The 27559-nt window shown below is 41.3% G+C and overlaps 1 protein-coding gene across 4 annotated transcripts in view; it reads right to left on the bottom strand.

Annotated features, from left to right (window-relative positions):
* The window catches only part of FMO2 (flavin containing dimethylaniline monoxygenase 2), a 36922-nt gene that overhangs the window by 3827 nt on the left and 5536 nt on the right, over positions 1-27559 (bottom strand). For 3 of the 4 annotated variants that reach the window (XM_086694416.1, XM_086694415.1, XM_025926335.2), the window contains 5 exons: positions 17818-18006; positions 15360-15522; positions 12965-13107; positions 12445-12650; positions 1708-2063 (listed from right to left, as the gene is read on the bottom strand). In XM_086694416.1, the coding sequence (XP_086550542.1) occupies positions 1708-2063; positions 12445-12650; positions 12965-13107; positions 15360-15522; positions 17818-18006 (1057 nt within the window). Of the gene's footprint in view, positions 1-1707; positions 2064-12444; positions 12651-12964; positions 13108-15359; positions 15523-17817; positions 18007-26442; positions 26756-27559 lie in introns of those variants that run through there. The other variant, XM_086694417.1, reaches the window with a different exon arrangement.

Here is a 27559-nt window from a genome sequence, read left to right on the forward strand (position 1 = left end):
TGTCCTGAGGATTTTATCCCTAATTATTTCTCACATTTCTATCACCTTCACTACTTTCTCTCTGCCTGGCTCAGCTACATCGTGTTTCAGTAGAGACTTGCAGACCAGCCTTCTCACTGGTCTCCAAGACCTCATTCTTTTCTCCTTTCAAATCTATGTTCCACACTAATGCTGAACTAATCTATTGAAAATGTAAATCTGATAATGTCTCTTCTTTGCTTATAACCTCTCATTGGGTCCTCTGGCTGCAAAGCTTTCTAAAATGGAGATTCTAGGTCCTCAAGCCAGACTTAATCAGGGTCCCTAAGGGTCCACCAGATGATTTTTATGTGTAGCCAGATTTGGAAAGCGCTGACCTAAGTTTTGTATTGTAACCTTCTTAGCATGCCTTACAAAGGCTCCTGTGTCCTGGCCCCTTCTCCAGAAAGAATAATCTCTCACCCCTCTCTGCCTCATGTGTCAGGTTCTGGGAACAACAGACAGCTTATAATTCTCCACATCCATCATGCCTCTGTGCTTTGGCTCAAGTGATTCCCTTTTTTGCACCTGAGAAACCTGGTCATCTAGGAAGTTTTCCTTGACCACATGCCCTCCTTTACCCCACTCTGCTGCTGCTAAGCATCCTTTCTCTTCTTCCTATACCCTCCATGCATTCTTCTACCAAAGCATTTTTCTTAGTATGTGGAAATGATCTGTTTAAATTTCTCTCTAGGGTTGCCTGGGTGGCTCAATTGAGCATCTGACTCTTCATTTCGGCTCAGTCATGATCCCAGGATCATGGGATCAATGGGCTTCATGCTGAGCACTGAGCCTGCTTAAGATTCTCTCTCCCACTGCCCCTCTCCCCCACTTGTGTGTGCTCCCTCTCTCTCTCAAATAAAAAAAAATTTTCTGTCTATTTCACCAGGTTCCAGCACAAGGCTAGGTATTCAATGAGTTTTGGTTGAGCTGAATTTGAACCCTGGGGTCAGGGAGGAATGCAAAAGGCTGTACAGATACTTAGACAGAAAACTTTCAATAGCTTTATGACTTTGTAAGGACCTGTGAGGTTGAGTTTCTTAACATATTAAGGGCTGGGGCACCTGGGTGGCTCAGTTGGTTGAGCTTCTGACTTCGGTTCAGGTCATGATCTCACGGTTTGTGGTTCGAGCCCCACGTCAGACTCTGTGCTGACAGCTCAGAGCCTGGAGCCTGCTTTAGATTCTGTGTCTCCCTCTCTCTCTGCCCCTCCCCTGATCACACTCTGTCTCACTCTCTCTCTCAAAAATAAATAAACATTAAAAAAATTTAAAAAATAATACTAAGGGTTAATTTGGAGTTAATGCAGAAAGGCCCTGGGTCTCTGGATTTGCATGTATTCAGAGGAATTTATAAACATCATCTAGGTAAAACTGGGAGTCATAGATCTTTTTTTTCTCAACTATTCTCTCATGATTCCAGGAAAGGATAGTATGTACTTAGCTTTATGACAATTGAAATTCTATGAACTTTCTAATATTTTAAAAGGATGATTGCAGATATTTAGTATTATTTTATCTCTGTATTTGCTACTTTGAAAATTCTCCACTAACTTTTTAGGATGTTAATCTCACGAGAGCAGCCCAAGTTTGGCCACATTCTTACTGTCAACCTCTGTGTCTAAACTTACTATTGAGCAAGCTCCATCAGGTGTAAAACCCTCAGCCCCTCATTTGGCCCCTCACGTACCTTTGAAAACTCTGGTTGCCCAACGAGCTTGAAGTTCAACAGTTGGGAAAATGGAGCCTAGGGGCTGGATGAAACCAATGCATGCCAGAGTTGACTTCTCCAGGTGAGGAGGGAACATGTACTTATACAGTGAGACCGTATTATCCTTTACTTTAACAAGTGACTCTTCCAGGAAGGGAAAAGAGAAAGTATATCCCGTTGCAAAGACAATGACATCAATATCCTCCTCCACTGTTCCATCTTCAAAGATGGCAGAAGTTTCTGTGAGCTCTATCACTCTTGATTTCACCTTGATGGCTCCATAGAGTATACGACTTGGAAGATCATCATTTACTACAGGTTCTTTCATGAGATGTCTGAAACACCAGAAGAAAATACTTAGAAGGAACATTTAATAAGGAGTCCTGGAACTCTCTTGATATTTTATGGGGTTGGGCTCTTTGAATGAGGTTTCTCAAATATCCACAAAACTTTCTTTCTTTTTTTTTTTTTTAAAGAGAGAGAGAGAGAGGAGGGGGAGGGGCAGAGGGAGAGGAAGTGAAAGAATCTGAAGCAGGCGCCACACCCAGCACAGAACCCTATGTGGGTTTGGAGCTCACAACTGTGAGATCACCGTCTGAGCCAAAATCAAGAGTGAGACGCTCAACTGACTGGGCCACCCAGGTGCCCCTATCCGTAAATCTTTCTAACTTAACTAGTTGGTCTACCCCGAACCTTACTATCTTGATAACTTTATTCTTATATCACAAATCTCTCCCTCAACAAAGAAGGGAAGGCATGTAAGTGATGTGGGTAAAAGACATTTCAAAAGAGGAGGCATTCCCAAGGACTTAACCAAAATACCAGGGTCAGTCCCTGAATATTCCAGTCATGATTATCCCATTGATATTTTCACTATTGTTTTATGTTATCTGCCTTTAATTATCATGCTGTTCCCATTTAATCTCTATCTGATCATAAAGTAAGAAAGGAGAATTTAGTTAAATCCCCATTCGTTTTGAAACTTTATTAAGGGATTAGTATTACAATGAATGTATAAACTGAAGTTTGGGAATATTTGTTCATCCCAAATATCCACGGAGTCTCTGTATGTGATAGCATGGGTGATAAAGTCTGGTTGTATTTCTGGAATTCCTTTTTGTAGATTTGAGAAACATTTTTTTAATATAAGAAAATACATGCTACATGTATTAGATATCAGAGCTGAGCAGTCATATGGTGTTTGTTAAAAGATTCCGAAGCTCTTGTGTTTTGTGTATATATATATTTTTTTACGTAAGCTTCACACCCAGCATGGAGCCCAATGCAGGGCTGGAACTCACAACCCTGAGATTAAAATCAGAGCTGAGATCAAGAGCTGGATGTGGGGCACCTGGGTGACTCAGTCGGTTGTGAGTTCGAGCCCCATGTCAGGCTCTCTGCTGTTAGCACAGAACCTGCTTCATATCCTCTGTCCCCCCCCCTCTTTGCCCCTCCCCTTCTTGTACTGTCTCTCTGTCTCTCTCAAATAAATAAACTTAAAAAAAAAAAGAATTGGATACTTAACCAACAGAGCCACCCAGGCACCCTCTGTTTTTGTATTTTTTTTAAAGGGAAGGAGCCCGCTATCACTAAAGAAAAACAAACATTCATAATGTTTGCTTGTGTTTATAAGATCAGCGATATATAACTTCGAGCTCAATAGAGATTTATTTTTTGGCAAAGAGGTAGTGAATATGTTCTCAAAAGCCACTCATAGGAAGAACCCTTATGGTGTACAGAGTTAGCAAAGCATTAGTTCACATGGAGAATTTGGGACACATGTCCCACTACACCCTTCTGAAAGGAAGGTCACAATCTCTTAGAGAAGCCTTTTCCAAGGCAACTGATGGGATGGGAGAAGATATTTGCAAATGACATATCGGATAAAGGGTTAGTATCCAAAATCTACAAAGAACTTATCAAACTTAACAGCCAAAAAACCAAATAATCCAGTGAAGAAATGGGAAGAAGGCACAGATACTTTTCAAAGAAGACATCCAAATGGCTAACAAACACATGAAAAGATGTTCAACATCACTCATCATCAGAGAAATACAAATCAAAACCACGATGAGATACCACCTCACACCTGTCAGAATGGCTAAAATTAACAACTCAGGAAACAACAGATGTTGGCAAGGATGTGGAGAAAGAGGAACCCTTTTGCACTGCTGGTGGGAATGCAAACTGGTGCAGCCACTCGGGAAAACAGTTTGGAGTTTCCTCAAAAGATTAAAAATAGAACTGAACTGGGAAGATGGCGGCGTAGGAGGACGCTGGGCTCACCGCGCGTCCTGCTGATCACTTAGATTCCACCTACACCTGCCTAAATAACCCAGAAAACCACCAGAGGATTAGCAGAACGGAGTCGCCGGAGCCAAGCGCAGACGAGAGGCCCACGGAAGAGGGTAGGAAGGGCGGCGAGGCGGTGCGCGCTCCACGGACTGGCGGGAGGGAGCCGGGGCGGAGGGGCGGCTCGCCGGCCAAGCAGAGCCCCCGAGTCTGGCTTGCAAAAAGCGGAGGGGCCTGACGGACTGTGTTCCGACAGCAAGCGCGACTTAGCGTCTGGGAGGTCATAAGTTAACAGCTCTGCTCAGAAAGCGGGAAGGCTGGAGGACAAAGGGAAGGAGAGCTGCTGAGCCCCCTGACGACAGAGCTCAGTTTGGTGGGGAACAAAGGCGCTCGCCAGCGCCATCTCCCCCGCCCATCCCCCAGCCAAAATCCCAAAGAGAACCAGTTCCTGCCAGGGAACTTGCTCGCTCCGCGCAAACACCCAACTCTGCGCTTCTGCGGAGCCAAACCTCCGGCAGCGGATCTGACTCCCTCCTGCTGCCACAGGGCCCCTCCTGAAGTGGATCACCTAAGGAGAAGCAAGCTAAGCCTGCCCCTCCTGCCCCTGTGCACCTTGCCTACCCACCCCAGCTAAGACGCCAGATCCCCAGCATCACAAGCCTGGCAGTGTGCAAGTAGCCCAGACAGGCCACCCCACCCCACAGTGAATCCCGCCCCTAGGAGAGGGGAAGAGAAGGCACACACCAGTCTGACTGTGGCCCCAGCGGTGGGCTGGGGGCAGACATCAGGTCTGACTGCGGCTCCGCCCACCAACTCCAGCTATACACCACAGCACAGGGGAAGTGCCCTGCAGGTCCTCACCACACCAGGGACTATCCAAAATGACCAAGCGGAAGAATTCCCCTCAGAAGAATCTCCAGGAAATAACAACAGCTAATGAGCTGATCAAAAAGGATTTAAATAATATAACAGAAAGTGAATTTAGAATAATAGTCATAAAATTAATCGCTGGGCTTGAAAACAGTATAGCTGACAGCAGAGAATCTCTTGCTACAGAGATCAAGGGACTAAGGAACAGTCACGAGGAGCTGAAAAACGCTTTAAACGAAATGCATAACAAAATGGAAACCACCACGGCTCGGATTGAAGAGGCAGAGGAGAGAATAGGTGAACTAGAAGATAAAGTTATGGAAAAAGAGGAAGCTGAGAAAAAGAGAGATAAAAAAATCCAGGAGTATGAGGGGAAAATTAGAGAACTAAGTGATACACTAAAAAGAAATAATATACGCATAATTGGTATCCCAGAGGAGGAAGAGAGAGGGAAAGGTGCTGAAGGGGTACTTGAAGAAATAATAGCTGAGAACTTCCCTGAAGTGGGGAAGGAAAAAGGCATTGAAATCCAAGAGGCACAGAGAACTCCCTTCAGACGTAACTTGAATCAATCTTCTGCACGACATATCATAGTGAAACTGGCAAAATACAAGGATAAAGAGAAAATTCTGAAAGCAGCAAGGGGTAAATGTGCCCTCACATATAAAGGGAGACCTATAAGACTCGTGACTGATCTCTCTTTTGAAACTTGGCAGGCCAGGGGCGCCTGGGTGGCGCAGTCGGTTGAGCGTCCGACTTCAGCCAGGTCACGATCTCGCGGTCCGTGAGTTCGAGCCCCGCATCGGGCTCTGGGCTGATGGCTCAGAGCCTGGAGCCTGTTTCCGATTCTGTGTCTCCCTCTCTCTCTGCCCCTCACCCGTTCATGCTCTGTCTCTCTCTGTCCCAAAAAATAAATAAATGTTGAAAAAAAAAAATTTGAAACTTGGCAGGCCAGAAAGAATTGGCACGAGATTTTCAGTGTGCTAGACAGAAAAAATATGCAGCCGAGAATCCTTTATCCAGCAAGTCTGTCATTTAGAATAGAAGGAGAGATAAAGGTCTTCCCAAACAAACAAAAACTGAAGGAATTTGTCACCACTAAACCAGCCCTCCAAGAGATCCTAAGGGGGACCCTGTGAGACAAAGTACCAGAGACATCACTACAAGCATAAAACATACAGACATCACAATGACTCTAAACCCATATCTTTCTATAATAACACTGAATGTAAATGGATTAATTGCGCCAACCAAAAGACATAGGGTATCAGAATGGATAAAAAAACAAGACCCATCTATTTGCTGTCTACAAGAGACTCATTTTAGACCTGAGGACACCTTTAGATTGAGAGTGAGGGGATGGAGAACTATTTATCATGCTACTGGAAGCCAAAAGAAAGCTGGAGTAGCCATACTTATATCAGACAAACTAGACTTTAAATTAAAGGCTGTAACAAGAGATGAAGAAGGACATTATATAATAGTGACAGGGTCTATCCATCAGGAAGAGCTAACAATTATAAATGTCTATGCGCCAAATACCGGAGCGCCCAAATATATAAAACAATTACTCATAAACATAAGCAACCTTATTGATAAGAATGTGGTAATTGCAGGGGACTTTAACACCCCACTTACAGAAATGGATAGATCATCTAGACACACGGTCAATAAAGAAACAAGGGCCCTGAATGAGACATTGGATCAGATGGACTTGACAGATATATTTAGAACTCTGCATCCCAAAGCAACAGAATATACTTTCTTCTCGAGTGCAGATGGAACATTCTCCAAGATAGATCATATACTGGGTCACAAAACAGCCCTTCATAAGTTTACAAGAATTGAAATCATACCATGCATACTTTCAGACCACAATGCTATGAAGCTTGAAATCAACCACAGAAAAAAGTCTGGAAAACCTCCAAAAGCATGGAGGTTAAAGAACACCCTACTAATGAATGAGTGGGTCAACCAGGCAATTAGAGAAGAAATTAAAAAATATATGGAAACAAACGAAAATGAAAATACAACAATCCAAACCCTTTGGGACGCAGCAAAGGCAGTCCTGAGAGGAAAATACATTGCAATCCAGACCTATCTCAAGAAACAAGAAAAATCCCAAATACAAAATCTAACAGCACACCTAAAGGAAATAGAAGCAGAACAGCAAAGGCAGCCTAAACCCAGCAGAAGAAGAGAAATAATAAAGATCAGAGCAGAAATAAACAATATAGAATCTAAAAAAACTGTAGAGCAGATCAACGAAACCAAGAGTTGGTTTTTTGAAAAAATAAACAAAATTGACAAACCTCTAGCCAGGCTTCTCAAAAAGAAAAGGGAGATGACCCAAATAGATAAAATCATGAATGAAAATGGAATTATTACAACCAATCCCTCAGAGATACAAACAATTATCAGGGAATACCATGAAAAATTATATGCCAACAAATTGGACAACCTGGAAGAAATGGACAAATTCCTGAACACCCACACTCTTCCAAAACTCAATCAGGAGGAAATAGAAAGCTTGAACAGACCCATAACCAGCGAAGAAATTGAATCGGTTATGAAAAATCTCCCAACAAATAAGAGTCCAGGACCAGATGGCTTCCCAGGGGAGTTCTACCAGACGTTTAAAGCAGAGATAATACCTATCCTTCTCAAGCTATTCCAAGAAATAGAAAGGGAAGGAAAACTTCCAGACTCATTCTATGAAGCCAGTATTACTTTGATTCCTAAACCAGACAGAGACCCAGTAAAAAAAGAGAACTACAGGCCAATATCCCTGATGAATATGGATGCCAAAATTCTCAATAAGATACTAGCAAGTCGAATTCAACGGCATATAAAAAGAATTATTCACCATGATCAAGTGGGATTCATTCCTGGGATGCAGGGCTGGTTCAACATTTGCAAATCAATCAACGTGATACATCACATTAACAAAAAAAAAGAGAAAAACCATATGATCCTGTCAATCGATGCAGAAAAGGCCTTTGACAAAATCCAGCACCCTTTCTTAATAAAAACCCTTGAGAAAGTCAGGATAGAAGGAACATACTTAAAGATCATAAAAGCCATTTATGAAAAGCCCACAGCTAACATCATCCTCAACGGGGAAAAACTGAGAGCTTTTTCCCTGAGATCAGGAACACGACAGGGATGCCCACTCTCACCGCTGTTGTTTAACATAGTGCTGGAAGTTCTAGCATCAGCAATCAGACAACAACAGGAAATCAAAGGCATCACAATTGGCAAAGATGAAGTCAAGCTTTCGCTTTTTGCAGATGACATGATATTATACATGGAAAATCCGATAGACTCCACCAAAAGTCTGCTAGAACTGATACGTGAATTCAGCAAAGTTGCAGGATACAAAATCAATGTACAGAAATCAGTTGCATTCTTATACACTAACAATGAAGCAACAGAAAGACAAATAAAGAAACTGATCCCATTCACAATTGCACCAAGAAGCATAAAATACCTAGGAATAAATCTAACCAAAGATGTAAAGGATCTGTATGCTGAAAACTATAGAAAGCTTATGAAGGTAATTGAGGAAGATTTAAAGAAATGGAAAGACATTCCCTGCTCATGGATTGGAAGAATAAATATTGTCAAAATGTCAATACTACCCAAAGCTATCTACACATTCAATGCAATCCCAATCAAAATTGCACCAGCATTCTTCTCGAAACTAGAACAAGCAATCCTAAAATTCATATGGAACCACAAAAGGCCCCGAATAGCCAAAGTAATTTTGAAGAAGAAGACCAAAGCAGGAGGCATCACAATCCCAGACTTTAGCCTCTACTACAAAGCTGTCATCATCAAGACAGCATGGTATTGGCACAAAAAGAGACACATAGACCAATGGAATAGAATAGAAACCCCAGAACTAGACCCACAAACGTATGGCCAATTCATCTTTGACAAAGCAGGAAAGAACATCCAATGGAAAAAAGACAGTCTCTTTAACAGTGGTGCTGGGAGAACTGGACAGCAACATGCAGAAGGTTGAAACTAGACCACTTTCTCACACCATTCACAAAAATAAACTCAAAATGGATAAAGGACCTGAATGTGAGACAGGAAACCATCAAAACCTTAGAGGAGAAAGCAGGAAAAGACCTCTCTGACCTCAGCAGTAGCAATCTCTTACTCGACACATCCCCAAAGGCAAGGGAATTAAAAGCAAAAGTGAATTACTGGGGCCTTATGAAGATAAAAAGCTTCTGCACAGCAAAGGAAACAACCAACAAAACTAAAAGGCAACCAACGGAATGGGAAAAGATATTTGCAAATGACATATCGGACAAAGGGCTAGTATCCAAAATCTATAAAGAGCTCACCAAACTCCACACCCGAAAAGCAAATAACCCAGTGAAGAAATGGGCAGAAAACATGAATAGACACTTCTCTAAAGAAGACATCCGGATGGCCAACAGGCACATGAAAAGATGTTCAGCGTCGCTCCTTATCAGGGAAATACAAATCAAAACCACACTCAGGTATCACCTCACGCCAGTCAGAGTGGCCAAAATGAACAAATCAGGAGACTATAGATGCTGGAGAGGATGTGGAGAAACGGGAACCCTCTTGCACTGTTGGTGGGAATGCAAATTGGTGCAGCCGCTCTGGAAAGCAGTGTGGAGGTTCCTCAGAAAATTAAAAATAGACCTACCCTATGACCCAGCAATAGCACTGCTAGGAATTTATCCAAGGGACACAGGAGTACTGATGCATAGGGGCACTTGTACCCCAATGTTCATAGCAGCACTCTCAACAATAGCCAAATTATGGAAAGAGCCTAAATGTCCATCAACGGATGAATGGATAAAGAAATTGTGGTTTATATACACAATGGAATACTACGTGGCAATGAGAAAAAATGAAATATGGCCTTTTGTAGCAACGTGGATGGAACTGGAGAGTGTGATGCTAAGTGAAATAGGCCATACAGAGAAAGACAGATACCATATGGTTTCACTCTTATGTGGATCCTGAGAAACTTAACAGGAACCCATGGGGGAGGGGAAGGAAAAAAAAAAAAAAGAGGTTAGAGTGGGAGAGAGCCAAAGCATAAGAGACTGTTGAGAACTGAGAGCAAACTGAGGGTTGATGGGGGGTGGGAGGGAGGAGAGGGTGGGTGATGGGTACTGAGGAGGGCACCTTTTGGGATGAGCACTGGGTGTTGTATGGAAACCAATTTGACAATAAATTTCATATATAAATTAAAAAAATGTAATAAAAAAAATAAAATAAAAATAGAACTACCCTATGATCCAACAATTGAACTGCTAGGTATTTATCCAAAGGATACAAAAACGTTGATTCAAAGGGGCACATGCACCACAATGTTTATAGCAGTGCTATCAACAATAGCCAAATTATGAAAGGAGCCCAAATGTCCATTGACTTATGAATGGATAAGGAAGATGTGGTATATATACAGAATGGAATATTACTCAACAATCAGAAAGAATGAAATCTTGCCATTTGCAACAATGTGGATGGAACTAGAATGTATTATGCTAAGTGAAATAAGTCAGCCAGAGAAAGAAAAATATCATACGATTTCACTTATGTGTGGAATTTAAGAAAGAAAACAGATGAACATAGGGGAAGGGAAAGAAAAGATAAAAACAGAGAGGGAGGCAAACCATGAGAGACTCTCAGATACAGAGACCAAAGGGAGGATTGCTGTAGGAGCGGTGGGTGGGTGGGAGGATGGGCTCAATGGGAGATGGGCCTTAAGGAGGGCACTTGTTGGGATGAGCACTGGGTGTTACATGTAAGAGGTGAATCACTGAAGTTTACTCCTGAAAACAAAAAAAGAACAAAAAAAGATAATTAAGGTAAAATAAGATCATAAGGGTGGGGCCCTGATCCAATAGGATTAGAGACCTCATAAGAAGAGGCATTAAAGAACCAGCTCTCTTTCTCTCCCCCTCACTTGAGCACACAGTGAGGAGGCAGCTGTCTGCCGGACAGGAAGAATGCTCTCACCAGAAACCGAATCTGCTGACACCTTGATCTTAGACTTCCCAGCCTCCAGTACTATGAGAAATAAATGTCTGTGGTTCAGACCAAACCAACCAAACAAACAAAAGCCAACAAACAACAACAACAACAACAAAAGGAGCCTTTTCCAATGTTGGACAGCTCTGGGTATTAGGAAGTTCTTCCTATGATCCTAGTTCTGCTTTCTGAAGCAGCTCTTAATATTTCCTTTTCTTTTTTTAATTTATTATCCAAGTATAATTAACATACAGTGTTATATTAGTTTCAGATGTGTAATATAGTGATTCAACAATTGTACACATTTCTCGGTGCTCATCAAGAGAAGTGTACTCTAATCTCTTTGGGCTATTACATCCATCCCACCACTCACCTCCCCTCTGGCAACCACCAGTTTGTTCTCTGTATTCAAGAGTCTATTTTTTTTTGTTTGTTTGTTTTTCTTTCTTAAATTCCACACCTGGGTGAAATCGTATGGTATTTTTCTTTCTCTAACTTATTTCATTTAGCATTATAGTCTCTAGGTCCATCCATGCTGTTGCAAATGCCAAGATTTCATTCTTTTTTATGGCCAAGTAATCCAGTTAAAAATTGGCAGAAGGGGCGCCTGGGTGGCGCAGTCGGTTGAGCGTCCGACTTCAGCCAGGTCACGATCTCGCGGTCCGTGAGTTCGAGCCCCGCGTCAGGCTCTGGGCTGATGGCTCGGAGCCTGGAGCCTGTTTCTGATTCTGTGTCTCCCTCTCTCTCTGCCCCTCCCCCGTTCATGCTCTGTCTCTCTCTGTCCCAAAAAAATAAATAAACATTAAAAAAAAAAATTAAAAATTGGCAGAAGACCCGAAAAGATGTTTTTCCAAAAAAAGACATAGATGGCCAACAGCTGCATGAAAAGATGCTCAACATCACTAATCATAAGACACATTAGAACCTCAATGAGATAGCATTTTATACCTGTCAGAATGACTAAAATAAAAACACAAGAAATACTAAGTGTTGGTGAGAATGTGGAGAAAAAGGAACCCTAACACAGTGTTGGTGGGAATGCAAATTGGTGCAGCCATGGTGGAAAACAGTATGGAATTTCCTCAAAAAATTAAAAATAAAATTACCATGTGATCCAGTAATTCCACTACTGGGTATTTGCCCAAAGAAATGAAAACACTAATTTGAAAAAAAAATATATGCACCCAATGTTCATTGCAGTATTATTCACAATAGCCAAAATATGGAAGCAACCTAATTGTCCATTGACAGATGAATGGATACAAAAGATGTGGTATATGTACACAATGGAATATTACTCAACTGTAAAAAAGTTCATAATATTTTCTATTTCATCTCTTTAAGTATTTACTTTTTAAAAGGTATGCAGCACAAATTTGGAATTCAAATCCTGGAATGTCTATAATACCCATACTGTTAGGTTGTAGTTTGAAATGCTGTGTTAGCAATTTGGCTCTTTACCAAGAGGCACCTCTAACACCCTTGCTTTATCAATGAGTATATCATGAAAAAGCAAAATGACTTTACTTGTTTTGAGGCTGAAGGCCATAATCTGCATGGTTGAACCACCGATTCATATGCTGTTCCATCATCCATTTTCGAAATATTTTGAATCGTGACAGGACATTTCGGAGCATGGAGATAAACCGGGTGTGCAACACCATGTCCCAGGGATAGCCATCTTCGGAGATACGGCTCATGACCCAGGAACCATGTCTGGTGCTGATAAAAACCTGGTAAGCAAAAAGGAATGCTGTTGAAATCAGGGCATTGTCCCTTGTGGGAGGAATCTACTGTGTAGGTGATATATCACATATATGGCTCAGAGAAGAAGACTTACTCTGGGTTACATGGCTGATTAATGGCAGGGCTGGGAGGTAAACCTTGGCTTCCTGACTACCAGGTTTTTTTTTATGATACCGCACTGTAGGAACCAACTGACCAACCAATTAATGAGTAATGGAGCTTTTTGGTTACGTGGCTGGGGTTTTCCAATATGTCCCTCCTCCCTTCCTCCATGGTACAGGATAAGCAGAGAGCATCCCACCTGAGCAGCCTTCTTACTCAGCTCAACGGCAATATCTGAGGCTGAGTTTCCTAGTCCAATCACCAGGATGTGTTTCCCCTCAAATCCCTCTGGGTGCTTGTACTGGCGGCTATGGAAATACTGGCCTTTGAACTTCTCAATACCTTCAGGGGTAGAAGAGAGAAATCCATGAACCACGTACATTTCAGTAAAAGTGCATTTTCAGCTTTTCTTTTCTGGGGTCAGTTATTTATTTTACCTCTTCCCCTCTTAGGGGGGTTGCAATGGCAAGACCTATTGGCAGACTCAAAGAATTAAGTATAGAAGAAATGCTAGCATATGGCACAGGACCAAAAGAGTTGATTTCAGAGGCTGCAGCTTATATATTTATTAGAGAATAAACAAATGGCTTCAATGAATACAGCAGAGTCGAATGCTGGCTTCTCACTACCCATTATCCTATTTTTTTGTTTGTTTATTTTTTTATTTTTGAGAAGGAGAGAGGGAGAAAGAGAGAGCAGGGTAGGGGCAGAGAGAGGGTGACAGAGAATCCCAAGCAGGCTTTGCACTGTCAGTGCAGTCTGATGCAGGGCTCAAATCCATGAACAGTGAGATCATGACCTGAGTCAGAGTCAGACGCTCAATCGACTGAGCCATCCCTATCCTATTTTGGATTGTATAGTGATACTTTAATATCACTTAACACATGTATTCTTTTAAATGTTATTTGACATATTGTGAAGTGCTATTATTGTAGTTGTGTAATAATTAGAATAATATTTGTCATTCTTATTTTGCAAAAGCAAACAAAAATGAAAATAAACTAAAAATAGGCACCTAGAAATTGAAGGACGCTTCCTACATTGCGGTAAGTCAGTAACTCACTGGACAAACCTTTTTGAAGACAAGCCTCTCTCTGTCTTTCCCAGGAAAATATGACTTTATTAAAGTATTTGTCTTTGATCGTGGGTTGCTTGAAAGAACCTTTAGATCATTAGTTTTCAAAGTGTGGTCCTTTGGCCAGCATCATTAGCTGGAACCTGGAAACTTGTTGGAAATGCAAATTCTCAGCCTCATGACACCGTATCTACTGAGTTGGAAATACCAGAGGTGGAGCCTAGCAAATTGTGGTTTTAAAAGCCCACCAGGTGATTCTGTTTGCTTTGGGGTAGAAGATCTTATGCCTGGCTGTATATTAAAATCACTTGAGCAACCCTTAATTGATCTAGGCCTACCTTATATCATTTGAACTTTTGGGGGTCATTAGGATGTTACAAACTCCACAGGTGGTTTGAGTGTGAGGTCTGGACTGTGAACCACTGTATTAGACATTCCCCCGAGGGCCTTGAGAAGGAAGTATGCTCTCTGAGAGAAGGGCCTGTGAGGTACCAGGAGAGATGGATGTGGGGTTCCATTGGCTACATCCCTCTCCTTCACTCTCTCTGTGTCCATCAGTGTCCTGTAGGAGCACTTATTGCCAGGAAATCTCCTCAATATCCCTGTCTGTAGGCATGGCTCTGAGGAAAAGTCTCCAAGGATATAACAGAGTCACAGGGTTTGGTAGGCTAGATAAAGGCCAAGGTAGGCACATGGATAAGGGCCTTGCCAATGGAGAACCAATCTGGGTGAAAGTTCTCTGAAATCCCAGGGAAGATTTAGTGACTTTGGAGGAAGTTGGCCGAAGTCCCTGTGTCATGAAGACCCAAAGAGGTCAATGGGAACAAAGATGGCGTGTGGAGCTTTTCATCTTTCTGGCTCTATCCAGATCTTAATATTATGTCCCGTTGCAGTAGCTAATTTTGCCTGTCAATCCAATCTGCATATAAAATACCTGGACACTGTAGGGCAGCCAAATTCATCACCTCGAAATGAGCCTCCTTGGCATGTGAATTATTTTAAGCTAGTAATTCTTAAGGAACAGAAGCCTCCTTAAAACAGAAATACCTTTGACTTCCCCCGACTGCCTAAAAGAATTTAGACAGAGGACCTGCTCCTGGGAGGGAGCTGTCACTGTCGATAACTACAGTATAATATGAACTAGGGGAGGTAGACAGGGAGGAACTTAGCAAAGTCTGTTTGTTAAACTTCCTCTCTGTGTCCCATTGTTTCTGGATGGGCCATCAAACAGAAGGCTTTTCCACCTTCCTGTGAACTGACTTCCTTCCCTTTGAAGCCCTTAACCCGTGCCCCCTTCTCTTTAGCTCAGAATGGCACACAAGCCTCAATTGCCTGACTGCCTGTGGGCCTCACATTCTTACGGAGTCTCTATATGCATAATTAAATTAAACTTTTTCCTCTTAGTCTGTCTTGTCAATTTAACTCTGAGACTAGCCAAAAGAATGTGGAAGGGTCGAGGAAAATTTTTCCTCCCCAACAAGACCTACTCCAAAAAGCTGGGAATCCCCGCAGGCCTCACCTGGAAAGGAGTCCAGTGGGATGTGAGGGAGGATGTGATGGCCGCTGCAAACCATAACCGCGTCAAAGACAGCGCTTTGCTTCTTGCTGTTGCTCTCAGTAACAACCTCCCATTGGCCAGAGGATGAGAAATCTGGTTGTTTTCTCACACTGAGGACGGTTGTCTTGAACGAACACAGAGAAGGCATCATTGAGCGTTCCTCTGGCATAACAGGGGCTTCATTCAGTAGTACCCTGGGAGTGGGGATGGGCAGACTCCATCTCGGTTCCATTTGAATCCATTTCAACTCACTGAAGACAGAGACTGCGAAGTGTCCCCTTCTCATTCTTATTTGGCAGGGAGCTACCAAGGATATGGAACTTTGTGCAAGAGGCCTGACTCAGCAGTGAGAACCTGTCTGTTAAGGACTGAATAAGGACTTGAGAGAGACAGACAAGTTCTGGGCAAGATACAAAACACATTGTTTATTGTTCAAGTGATCGCACAGTCAGTATTGATTAAGAAACTTTTATGTGTCCACCTCTGTGCAGAATCTGTGCTAGAGAAGACATCTCGTGTGAAGCACTTTGCATGGTGCCTGGCACATTGTCAGCATCCCATGAATGGTAGCTGTTCATATTAATTATTTTTAAAACAGAGTACATCATGTTAGCAATATAGTTCATGATCTCATTTGGATGAAATAATTTATGTTCATTAATTTTTTAATAGGAAATCCTTTTTTTAAGTTTATTTTTGAGAGAGAGAGAGAGAGAGAATCCCTAGCAGGTTCTGCACTGTCGGCACAGAGCCTGATGTGGGGCTTGAACTTACAGGCCATGAGATCATGACCTGAGCTGAAATCAAGAGTCAGATGCTTAACCCGACTGAGCCACTCAGTCACCCCCATTAATTTTTTTTTTTTAATGTAGCTCACTGGAGGTCTATGAATTTGTAAATGCACATAAAGGTTATACATCTTTGGTGTTTAAGAAACAATGTCAAGTGGAAACAAAGTTTTTCTTACTTCTAGAGTCATGGCATGCTTCTCTTGCTTACAAGTATTTGAGTCCCATACACCTGCTTTTCAAATTTTCAGATATTTAAAAAAAACGCTGGGTTGGCAATTTTTGAAGCTGTGCCAATTAAGAAAATATATAGACTATTAGTATAAAGTTTGCAAACGTATTATAAAATGTCTGGGCATTGTTGGCTATGAGAAAAGATTTCAGATTTGCAGTTTAGGGTAGTATATTAGCTAAAGCACTGTGGGTTATTGCTACTAAAAATGTGCTTTGGGAACTAACACCTTCAGTGCAACTCAGGAGGCTATTAGAAATGCAACAGAGCTTTTATAGATCGAGTGGAGCCCTAATATCTTATGACTTGTACCAAGAGATTAATAATGGAAATGAGTGTTCCTAACCCCTCTCTAATCTCCAGGAATCCAACAGCAGTAATGCAATAAACAAAAGAAACAGCTCCCTTGGAACTTTGACGTGACCTTTCAAAGAACACATAACACAAACGATATCATAAGAGGGCAATATATCTGTTAAATAAATTGATAGTCAAATGGGCAAAGACCTATTAAAGCTTCTGGTACAAAAAAATCTGTTCATAGGATGGTTCTGCCAGGCATTGGGGAAAACTACATCAGATACATTTTCATGGTAGTTACAAATATAGATTTCCACCACAATCAGCTACTATAAATTAATAGAATGCAAACCTGGAACAAAAATGAAATTACTGAGAAAATGAGATTTTTTTTCTTGTGTTACAAGAAAATAAGCTCACTCACAGTTATTTATCCAGAGGTATAATTTAATTTTGTTTCCTAAGCACAGTTACTAGTTTTCAGAGTGTAGGTTATTGATAAAAATCCAGCATGTATAGTGAGAATATTGTTCTTGTTGATTATTTGTTTTTGAGGGAGCACAGGAAAGGTGGTTCTAATTGTATCTAAAAATGATCCAACCAGCCTTATGTTGCCAGAGAATGTGCCATGCCTTCCCCCCCCAAAAGACCAAAAATAGTTTCTACAGGCTTATGAAATGAATGGAGAGCTGTGAGTTTATTTCATACGTATTTCTCAGCAATTCCATTTCTACAGAGCAGATCCAAAAATGAAATAGCAGTTTGATTTTCTTCTTCTATTCTTTCAAGGGAAATGAGGCTAGGGGTCTGCAGGGGTTATAGATATTAGCTTAAGTGCAGTTTCATGGTCAATATCATCATTATTCAAATCCTTAGTTTTAACAGGTGATTTTCCTCTTCTGCTAATGTGCATGTAATCTATAATATCGGGGTTAGTGACACTACCTTTTGGGCTTTCTATCTTGCTCTTATCTTTCAGCAAAGAATTGGATTGAAATATTTTGTTTTCTTCACTTTTTCTTAATTACCAGAGTAACTTCTCTATTTAAATGTGAGCTGAACCCATGTGGAGAAAGCCATTCCCCCCAAAATACAATACCTGGAACTGAATATATTTTAGAAGATCAAACTTTCTGGCAAAAATCCTGAAATATTCCAGGAGCTTAGAATTGTGCAGGAAGTTTGGAAAGTCTTCAGGCATTGGAAAGTCACTGAAACAGGACATTTCTTTGCTGGTGTTGCTGATGACAGATTGATAGATACTCGCTCGGCCATCTTCAACATTTTCCTAAAGAAGAAAATTAAAAAAAAGTGATAATCATGTTGCGTTTAAAACGATCCCTTGGTGTTTTACTCTTTTTCCGAGTCTAACCCTTGGGTTATGTGATCGTCTTTCACTGCTGTAGAGGGACTACAGTGTCTGGGTGCTGAGGTGCGGCTTATATGTTCCATCATCCCGTGTGAGAGGGCCTCATTGGGGTCCTCCAGTGTTGTTCACTGGAGGGGCTATTGCCCCTGGTGGATAGGAGGTGGGGACAACCCTCGTTTTGGCACATTGCAGGATATTGGGCACCTCTCTACCTGCTTAATGCCAGCCATTGTGACAATTAGCCCTATTCCGGAACTCCCTCTGGAGAGCCTATCTCCACCTTCCACCTCTTTAGGAACCAACAAACTCTGGGATACTGGTGAGGAAGTATTCTGGAGAATTGTACCTAAAATGAATACTTCTGGGAGCAGGTAGTTTTCACATCTTAGTTTGAATGCCCCACTTTCATTTTATGCTTTATGGAAACCAACCTTCCTCAAGTGCTAAAAGTGAACAGCATTAGCATCCATCACATCTTCGACTTGAATCTAAATCTTAGCCACTATACTTTGGTAAAACCGCAGACAGCACATGCTATGGTTGAGTTTATAGTTTCCTCTAAGCGCTGTGCATACTGATAATGTTCTTTATGTTAAATTATGTAAGAGCTAAGTGTGGTGATTCAATGTCCCTGAAATCGGCATGTTATCAAAGAGGGTTGCTCAAGAAAATTTAAATGGTGCCACCCAGGAACTCCTCAATTAATGCTTCTGCAGACTAAGGCATAATTCAGGCAAACAGTAGTTGTTATTATGATGCAACGTTAGGGTGCAATGTAATGAAATGGAAAAGTTGCAGGAACTCGTGAATTAATTGGAATAGATTACTCAGTGATACAGAAACAGCACTCTGTCGTTTCCACAGAATAGTAAATAAAGGAAAGTAAATATTGAACTCTAATCCTGCCACCATAATAACTCAGTTGTGCATGTTTCTCTCTCATCATTATTCATGAAGAATTGTTACTTTCCTGCCAAACCTTTAGATCCAGCCTCCTTAAATCTTTGGCAGCACTGAAAGAGGCAGCCTGGACTAGCTGAAGGAATCTGGTTGTTGGAGTTAGACACGGCTTTGAATCCGTCTCTCTTTAGACTGTGTGGCCCGGACCAGTCAGTGCAGTGAGGTTCAGTCTTCTCATCTATAAAATGGGCAGCTACTGGATGATCAACAGTGTTGTTATTGTCTGTGTTATTAAGGAAGCTACAAGCTTCAGCAAAGCTGTTGGTTAAAACTCCCCATTCACCGCAGTACATGAAAGGCACTGAGGGTAGCTTTTCTAACAGCAAGATAACCGACACAGGCACACTCACCATCACACCTGAGTTTTCTGCACAAGAGGTTGGATTTGATTTCAAAGACTTAAAGAAGAATAAACTGTGGGACCTTTCCTCTTTTATCAGCAAAGCTCTTTATATGCGTTGGGCCTCACTGTGTCCTAATTTCAGGATTATCAGTACGAATATGAGTTACCAAAGGTAAAACAATGTTTGTGCTCAGATCATGTCATTTAAGAGTGGTATGTAGAATACTTGCTAACTAAGTCTACGTTTCTGAGGATCCATCTCCCTCATGCATTCCTTCTATCTCTCCTTATCCATCCATCCATCCATCCATCCATCCATCCATCCATCCATCCAACCATTCATGCCTACTATAGGTCAGGAGCCAAATGCCTTTTTGAATGTGAACAATGTGTTTACCTTTCCTAGTCTGGAATCAAGGCTCAGATTGTACCGTTATTTCAGTTTCAAATGGCTTGATAAAAGCTAGTCAGTTTAGGGTCAGCCAGCTTTCTAGGTGATTACAGTTTGGTGTGATGTTAACTGTATGTAAGTGCTTGAATGTCAAGGGAGTTTGCGTTAGAATATGAAGTGGTTTCTGCCTCATACACAAGGATACAACGACCCTGAACTCTGGATCAATAAATCATTTTAATTTTCAAACACTAGCTTCAAATTGTATACGACTAGGGTCAAACTGATATTTCTGGGTGTTTCAGCATGGTCAAGTACAATGTCCTTGGTAAGACTAAATGTCTGACTTTCTTATCCAGCCAAATTCTCAAACTTGGAAATGTAGTTGACCCTTGAACAACATAGGTTTGAACTGCATGGCTCCATTTATACATAGGTGTTTTATAGTACAGTACTTACGATTTTCTTAATATTTTCTTTTCTTTAGCTTGCTTTAGTGTAAGGATATAGTATATAATACATACAACATACAAGATATGTGTTAATCGACTGTTTATGTTATCAGTAAGGCTTCTGGTCAATAGTAGGCTATTAGTAGTTATGTTCTAGGGCAGCCAAAAATTTTGTTTTAAAGTTTATTTATTTATTTTAAGGGAGACTGTGTATACTGGAGGGGCAGAGAGAGGAGAGAAGGAGAATCCCGAGTAGGCTCTGCACTGTCAGTGCAAGGAGCCTGATGTGGGGCTTGAACTCAGGAACCCGTGAGATCATAAACTGAGCCAAAATCAAGAGTGGGATGCTTAACTGACTGAGCCACCTGGGTGCCTCAAAGGAGGAGCCAAAATTTATACACCGATTTTTGACTGTGTGGGAGTCAGTGCCCCAACCCCCATGATGTTCAAGGGTCAACTGTATTTCGTGAAGCAAAGAGATACCAATTATTTTTTCCTCAAGATCAGATAATTTTATAAGTGGCACAGAGGAAATGTGAGAGCTCTGAAGTCAAACTGGATTGATGGCCTGATTCTACCACCTTTAATGGCTTTTTAGCCATGGGCAAGTTACGTAAGTCAGTTTCCTCATTTTCTTCTGTAAAATGGGGTTCATTAATAATTCCAACACTGATCAATTGTTATCAGGCTGAGATTAGGTAAAGTGCTTAGCATAATGCCTGTCTCTAAATAAGTGCCCAACACATGTCTGCCTCGATTGTTATTATTATAGGTCATGAGGATTAATCTTACTAAACTAGTCATAGTTTGACTAGTTTGACTCTTGAAAAAACTAAACTAAGATTGTTATAGTGTAGCCAACATGCTGGTTTTTTCATGTGCCAATACAGTGGCTTTCAAATGTGGTTGGCTCCTCCGTCAGGTCATTTTTTTTTTTCAACGTTTTTTTTTTTATTTTTGGGACAGAGAGAGACAGAGCATGAACGGGGGAGGGGCAGAGAGAGAGGGAGACACAGAATCGGAAACAGGCTCCAGGCTCCGAGCCATCAGCCCAGAGCCTGACGCGGGGCTCGAACTCACGGACCGTGAGATCGTGACCTGGCTGAAGTCGGACGCCTAACCGACTGCACCACCCAGGCGCCCCGTCAGGTCAATTTTAAGGGGCTCTGGAGTCATGAGAAGGACTGCTTGTGATGTCTGAACCGCTACAGAAGTTTCAGAGCCAGGGCAAGACTCTCCTCTGGGAGTTCTACTGGTGTCAGCAATTGTCAGCAATCAATGATGACATCACAAGTTTTTCCCTGAAGATCAAGTAATAATCTTTATTATGGTTGATTGGTATACAGCTGTTAAAAAAAAGCTTTGTTTCTATGTTGGCTTCCTCCTGTGTTGGCTGAAGCAGATGTCTATGTGTTTAGATGAATCTGGGTAAAACCCTTTGCTGATGGTTGAGAAGGGAGAATGATTCTTATTAATAAACAAATACATATCAAGTATCTCTCCTGTCCAGGCCCTGAGCTTTGAGTTAGGGACTAAATGCAAACAGGACACAGAGTTTCTGTCTCCAGGGAGCTTGTTATTACATTGAATAAAAAGGCATTTGGTGGCACAAAAACAGACAATCAGATCAATGGAACAGAATAGAGAACCCAGAAATGGACCCACAAACGTATGGCCAACTAGTAATCTTGGACAAAGCAGGAAAGAATATCCAATGGAATAAAGACAGTCTCTTCAGCAAGTGGTGCTGGGAAAACTGGACAGCAACATGCAGAAAAATGAACCTGGACCACTTTCTTAAACCATACACAAAAATAAACTCAAAATGGATGAGAGACCTAAACATAAGACAGGAAGCCATCAAAATCCTGGAGGAGAAAGTGGCAAAAACCTCTTTGACCTCTGCCGCAGCAACTTCTTACTCAACACATCTCTGGAGGCAAGGGAAACAAAAGCAAAAATGAACTACGGGGACCTCATCAAAATAAAAAGCTTCTGCACAGTGAAGGAGACAATCAGCAAAACTAAAAGGCAACTGACGGAATGGGAGAAGATATTTGCAAACGACATATCAGATAAAGGGTTAGTATTCAAAGTCAATAAAGAACTTATGAAACTCAACACCCAAAAAACAAATAATCCAGTGAAGAAATGGGCAAAAGACATGAATAGACACTTCTCCAAAGAAGACATTCAGATGGCCAGCCGACACATGAAAAGATGCTCAACTTCACTCATCATCAGGGAAATAGAAATTAAAATCACAATGAGATACCACCTCACACCTGTCAGAGTGGGTAACACGAACAACAAAGGCAATAACAGATGTTGGCGAGGATGCAGAGGAAGAGGATCTCTTTGGCACTGCTGGTGGGAATGCAAACTGGTACAGCCACTATGGAAAACAGTATGGAGGTTCCTCAAAAAATTAAAAATAGAACTACCCTATCACCCAGCAATTGCACTATTAGGTATTTATCCAAAGGACACAGGTGTGCTGTTTTGATGGGGCACATGCACCACAATGTTTATAGCAGTGCTATTGACAATAGCCAGAGTATGGCAAGAGCCCAAGTGTCCATCAACAGATGAATGGATAAAGATGTGGCATATATATACAATGGAGTAGTAGTAGGCAATCAAAAAGAATGAAATCTTGCCATTTGCAACTACATGGATGGAACTAGAGGGTATTATGCTAATTGAATTAGAGAAAGACAAATATCATATGACTTCACTCATATGAGGACTTTAATATATACAAAACAGATGCACATAGGGGAAGGGAAGCAAAAATAATACAAAAACAGGGAGGGGGACAAAACATGAGACTCTTAAATATAGGGAGCAGAAGGTTGCTGGATAGGTTGTGAGGGGGTGATGGGCTAAATGGGTAGGGACATTAAGCAATCTATTCCTCGGGGCGCCTGGGTGGCTCAGTCAGTTAAGCGTCCGACTTCAGCTCAGGTCATGATCTCGCGGTCCGTGAGTTCGAGCCCCGCATCAGGCTCTGGGCTGATGGCTCAGAGCCTGGAGCCTGCTTCCCATTCTGTGTCCCCCTCTCTCTCTGCCCCTCCCCTGTTCATGCTCTGTCTCTGTCTCAAAAATAAATAAATGTAAAAAAAAAATTAAAAAAAAATCTACCCCTCAAATCATTGTTGCACTATATGCCAACTAACTTGGATATAAATTAAAAAAAATTATCTATCTATCTATCTATAGATAGATAGATATTTGGGCTCTGAGGATGGAAGGATGGAGACAGAATAAGATGAGAAGCTTTCCTCTCAGCCAAGACAAAGACAGGGAGACACAGCTTTCAAAACATATAAGTGTAACTCATATTTATTTAAAATAGAAATAGTACCTAAAAATGATATTTAAGCACAAATACTGATAGTCTGAATTTCCTAGCAGATAGAATTTGCTACGATTTACCTAAGAGAAATGGTCATATGATGAAGTATTTTCCTAATGTAGAATTTTCTGAATGTCAGAAGACTATATAGCAAAATAAAATTAGTTCAGAGAGCACTGATTTAGAATTTATGATATTTTGATCATAGATTAGACTGAAGTTTATCTTCCACTGTGTAAGAATAAAAAGGTTGCAAAAACTAAGTTTAAGGAAGATTATAATGGTAATATTTAACCTACTAAAGGGAGCAAACTTATACAGTGAAAATAGATTCAACTTATTATAAATGTGAGTTACAAACACTTATAAATTAGTCATTTTCATTGTGATACATTAGCATATTGACCTCGACCAGTAAATATTTGTTCTCTTGGCTAGTTGCTCTAAGCAGTTGGAAATAATAAAATTGTATTTCTTAAAAAATTTCTACCACTCTCCAAATTTTCACTCTTTCCGATGGAACTTATAGCTATCTGTTCCATTGCTTGAAATAAGTACAACTGAAACTATTTTTATGTTCTTGTCCTACAGTTAGGGGAAAAATTGTGGTTCCCAAATGCCATTCATGGATTATTGCATGATAAGATTTCAGGAGAACTTTGAAAAACATAAACTCTGAGCAGGTCTGGTTTGGGTCCATTCATGTGTATTTAAGACATGCTTCCCCAGCTGGGGTGCCTGGGTGGCTCAGTCCCTTAAGTGTTGGACTCTTGGTTTCTGCTAGGGTCATGACCTCATGGTTTGTGAGTTGGAGCCCCAAATTGGGCTCTGTGCTGACAGCAAGGAGCCTGCTTGGGATTCTCTCCCTCTCTCTCTTCTCCCCTGCTCATGCTCTCTCTCTCCCTCTGTCTCAAAATAAATAAACTTATATAAAAAAAGTGCTCCCCAGCTGATTCTTATGCACATGAATGTTGGGAGCCACCATCTTTATTAGATCGCTACTGCATTCTGCTATCCCTCTATTAGGTTGGTACCTCCCTAGATCTCTGGCTTTGCTCACTGATAGTGACCCCCATTTATTTATTTATTTTTTTTCCAACGTTTATTTATTTTTGGGACAGAGAGAGACAGAGCATGAATGGGGGAGGGGCAGAGAGAGAGGGAGACACAGAATCGGAAACAGGCTCCAGGCTCTGAGCCATCAGCCCAGAGCCCGACGCGGGGCTCGAACTCACGGACCGCGAGATCGTGACCTGGCTGAAGTCAGACGCTTAACCGACTGCGCCACCCAGGCGCCCCAGTGACCCCCATTTAAACTCCCTGACTCCAATATTGCCTACTTTCTTTACTGCCTTCACGGTAAAAAGTATACTTGTTGGAATGGGACACACGTTCTTCATGATGAGACCCTGACTATTCTCTCCAGCTTCATCAATTTCTATTCACCCACCTGCCTCCTTTGTTCTAGCTGCATCACGTGACTTTATCTTCTCTAAGTGTGTCAGGTTTCTCAAGCTCCTTTGCACATGCCATTTACTCTGCCTAGAACGCTGCCTAGAACACAGGCCTGATCTCTGCTTATTGTCAATACAAATGAAAGCATCTCGTCGTGTAGGAAGCTTGCCCTATTCTCTACTGCATGATGTTCTGTGCTTTCCATAACACTTAGAGTAACGGCCCTTATAAAATTGCACTCTGATATGGATTTGCTTTAGTATTTCCTCTTCTGAATATGAGCCCTTAGCCTGCAGGGACTGTGCATTTGTGCCTGTTTAGTACTGTGAAAATTAGTAACAGTAAATGTCACTAAAATGGAGTTGGGAAGTTTTGGCCCTACCACTCATAGTCAATTGCAGACCCAACAGGAAGAGATGGATTTGACCTTTCATATGGACACTACTTTATTCTTCCATTTGGAGGAAGAGACTCTTTCCTCACCTCCCCCCCGCCCCCCACCCCGTCCTCGACAACAGCTCAGCCAATGAGAAGCCACCATACCTCAAACCCCAAGTTTATTCCAATGGGCTTTTAGTTTATAACAGCCTTCCCAACTTACCGTTTTCTCCTTTAAAAAGCATTCCTTTACTTTGTTCCCTGGATTGCACACAGTTTTGCTACAGCTTGTTTGTCCCAGACTGCGATTCTCTTCTATTCCTCAATAAATCTGTCTTTTGTTGATAAAATGACTGTCAGTTTTTAAGGTTAACGGTACCTAGTATATGCTGGGGACATGCATGGTGCAAGATGAGCTAATAGGTTTGGTGAAAGAATGAAAGAATATGTAATGTTAACTAGAAGCATTTTACCATCACTGCAAATAGGGCTTAATGATAGTAAAATGGACAGTTAGTGGTATAGTGGGAATGAGTACTTGGTTTTGCTAGTCGTACGCTGTAAACTTTTTTCCTTTCTTCACACGTAAACATTACTTTAAAAATATTGTGGCAAGTTAACCAATATATATCTTGAACTACTGGTGAACAGACTTAATTGAGACCCATCCATAGTATTTTGTATTTCACTGCCTGGAGAGTTACAAATATCTAACATGTTAAATTTGGTTATTAATAAATTTGCATTAATTGGGCAGCAAGGTACAAAAACCCAAGTTATATTGAATTATGCTGCAATAGATTCTTGGGATAAGCTTACCTAAGAGAATGCCTGGAAGTAAAACAAAGGGAAGGCGGTTATCTCTTCTGGAGAGGAAATGGCTGTTCGTTCTAAACCAGCAAAGAGGAGCAGAGTTTGCCACCCTCGACTATGTCTGTTTGGCAGGGGGATTATTTTAAACTGGTTATTTTTTAAGAAACAGCAGACATAGGTAGGCCTTGAAAACAGTAGAAGTTACCTTTCTGTGAGAGGTATTTACTTGCATAAGGGAAATCTCTTGCTTGCATAAGGGTGTCTCTCTCGCTGTGCCAAGATGAAGGGGATGAGTCAGTCTCTAGAAACTCTTATCAAAGAAGAAGGCAATGGCTTAAATCTACACAACAACCTCACTCTACTGCTTTTCCTGGGTTACCTCCTGGAACTGACTCCCTACCCTCAACATCTTCTCATGTCTTTAGCTAAAGGTGGTCTTTAAGGTGATGGCCATTTCGGGGAGTTACTCAGTTTTCCTGAGTCTCTCCCAGGTATACAAGATATATACATGTTATTAAATATTTATTTCTTTTCCCCCTGTTACTCTGTCATATAGCAATTAAATTATTAGACCTGTTACCCTGTCATAGATCAATTAAATTATTAGACCAGCCAAAGAACCTGGAAGGGAAGAAGGGAAAACTTTTCTGCCCCTACATTAGTCTTGTATAATGTTAAACTTCAAGTGCACAGAATGTGCTGTTAAAAAGAATAAGCCAATCGACACAAAAGAGAGTTTGTGGTGCACAGGAAAGATAGGAGTGCAGTATAGAGATAGATGGTGCCACCTGGGAAGTTCCATTTGGTGATGTCCCAAGTGTCTGTTTCATATTTTTATCTTCCTATTTTTAACATTTAAGTCAAAAACATTGATGGAGACAAATACAGGTGATCAAATTTGCGTATACCCAAAGTAGAGAACCGAAAGAGCTGAGTAAGAATAGACAGAATTGAAATTTCAAATGAATATTTCTTGACCAAAGATAAAACCAACTAAATCCAGTTGGACATGCCCAAATGTGAACTCCTATAAGTAGAATTAACAATTCAGTTTCAGGGGCACCTGGGTGGCTCGGTTGTGTGTCTGACTTCGGCTTAGGTCATGACCTCGCGGTTCGTGAGTTCAAGCCCCACGTCGGGCTCTGTGCTGACGGCTCAGAGCCTGGAGTCTGCTTTGGATTCTGTGTCTTCTTCTCTCTCTGCCCCTTTCCACTCATGATCTTTCTCTCTCTCTCTCTCAAAAATAAGTAAACATAAAAAAAAAAAAACAATTCAGTTTCATAAGGGTAGAATAATAGTGACCTGGATCATCAGTGCTTCAA

Source organism: Puma concolor, chromosome E4, assembly GCF_028749965.1.
Source record: "Puma concolor isolate L17-30 chromosome E4, mPumCon1.1.hap2, whole genome shotgun sequence".
NCBI classification, from domain to species: Eukaryota; Metazoa; Chordata; class Mammalia; order Carnivora; family Felidae; genus Puma; species Puma concolor.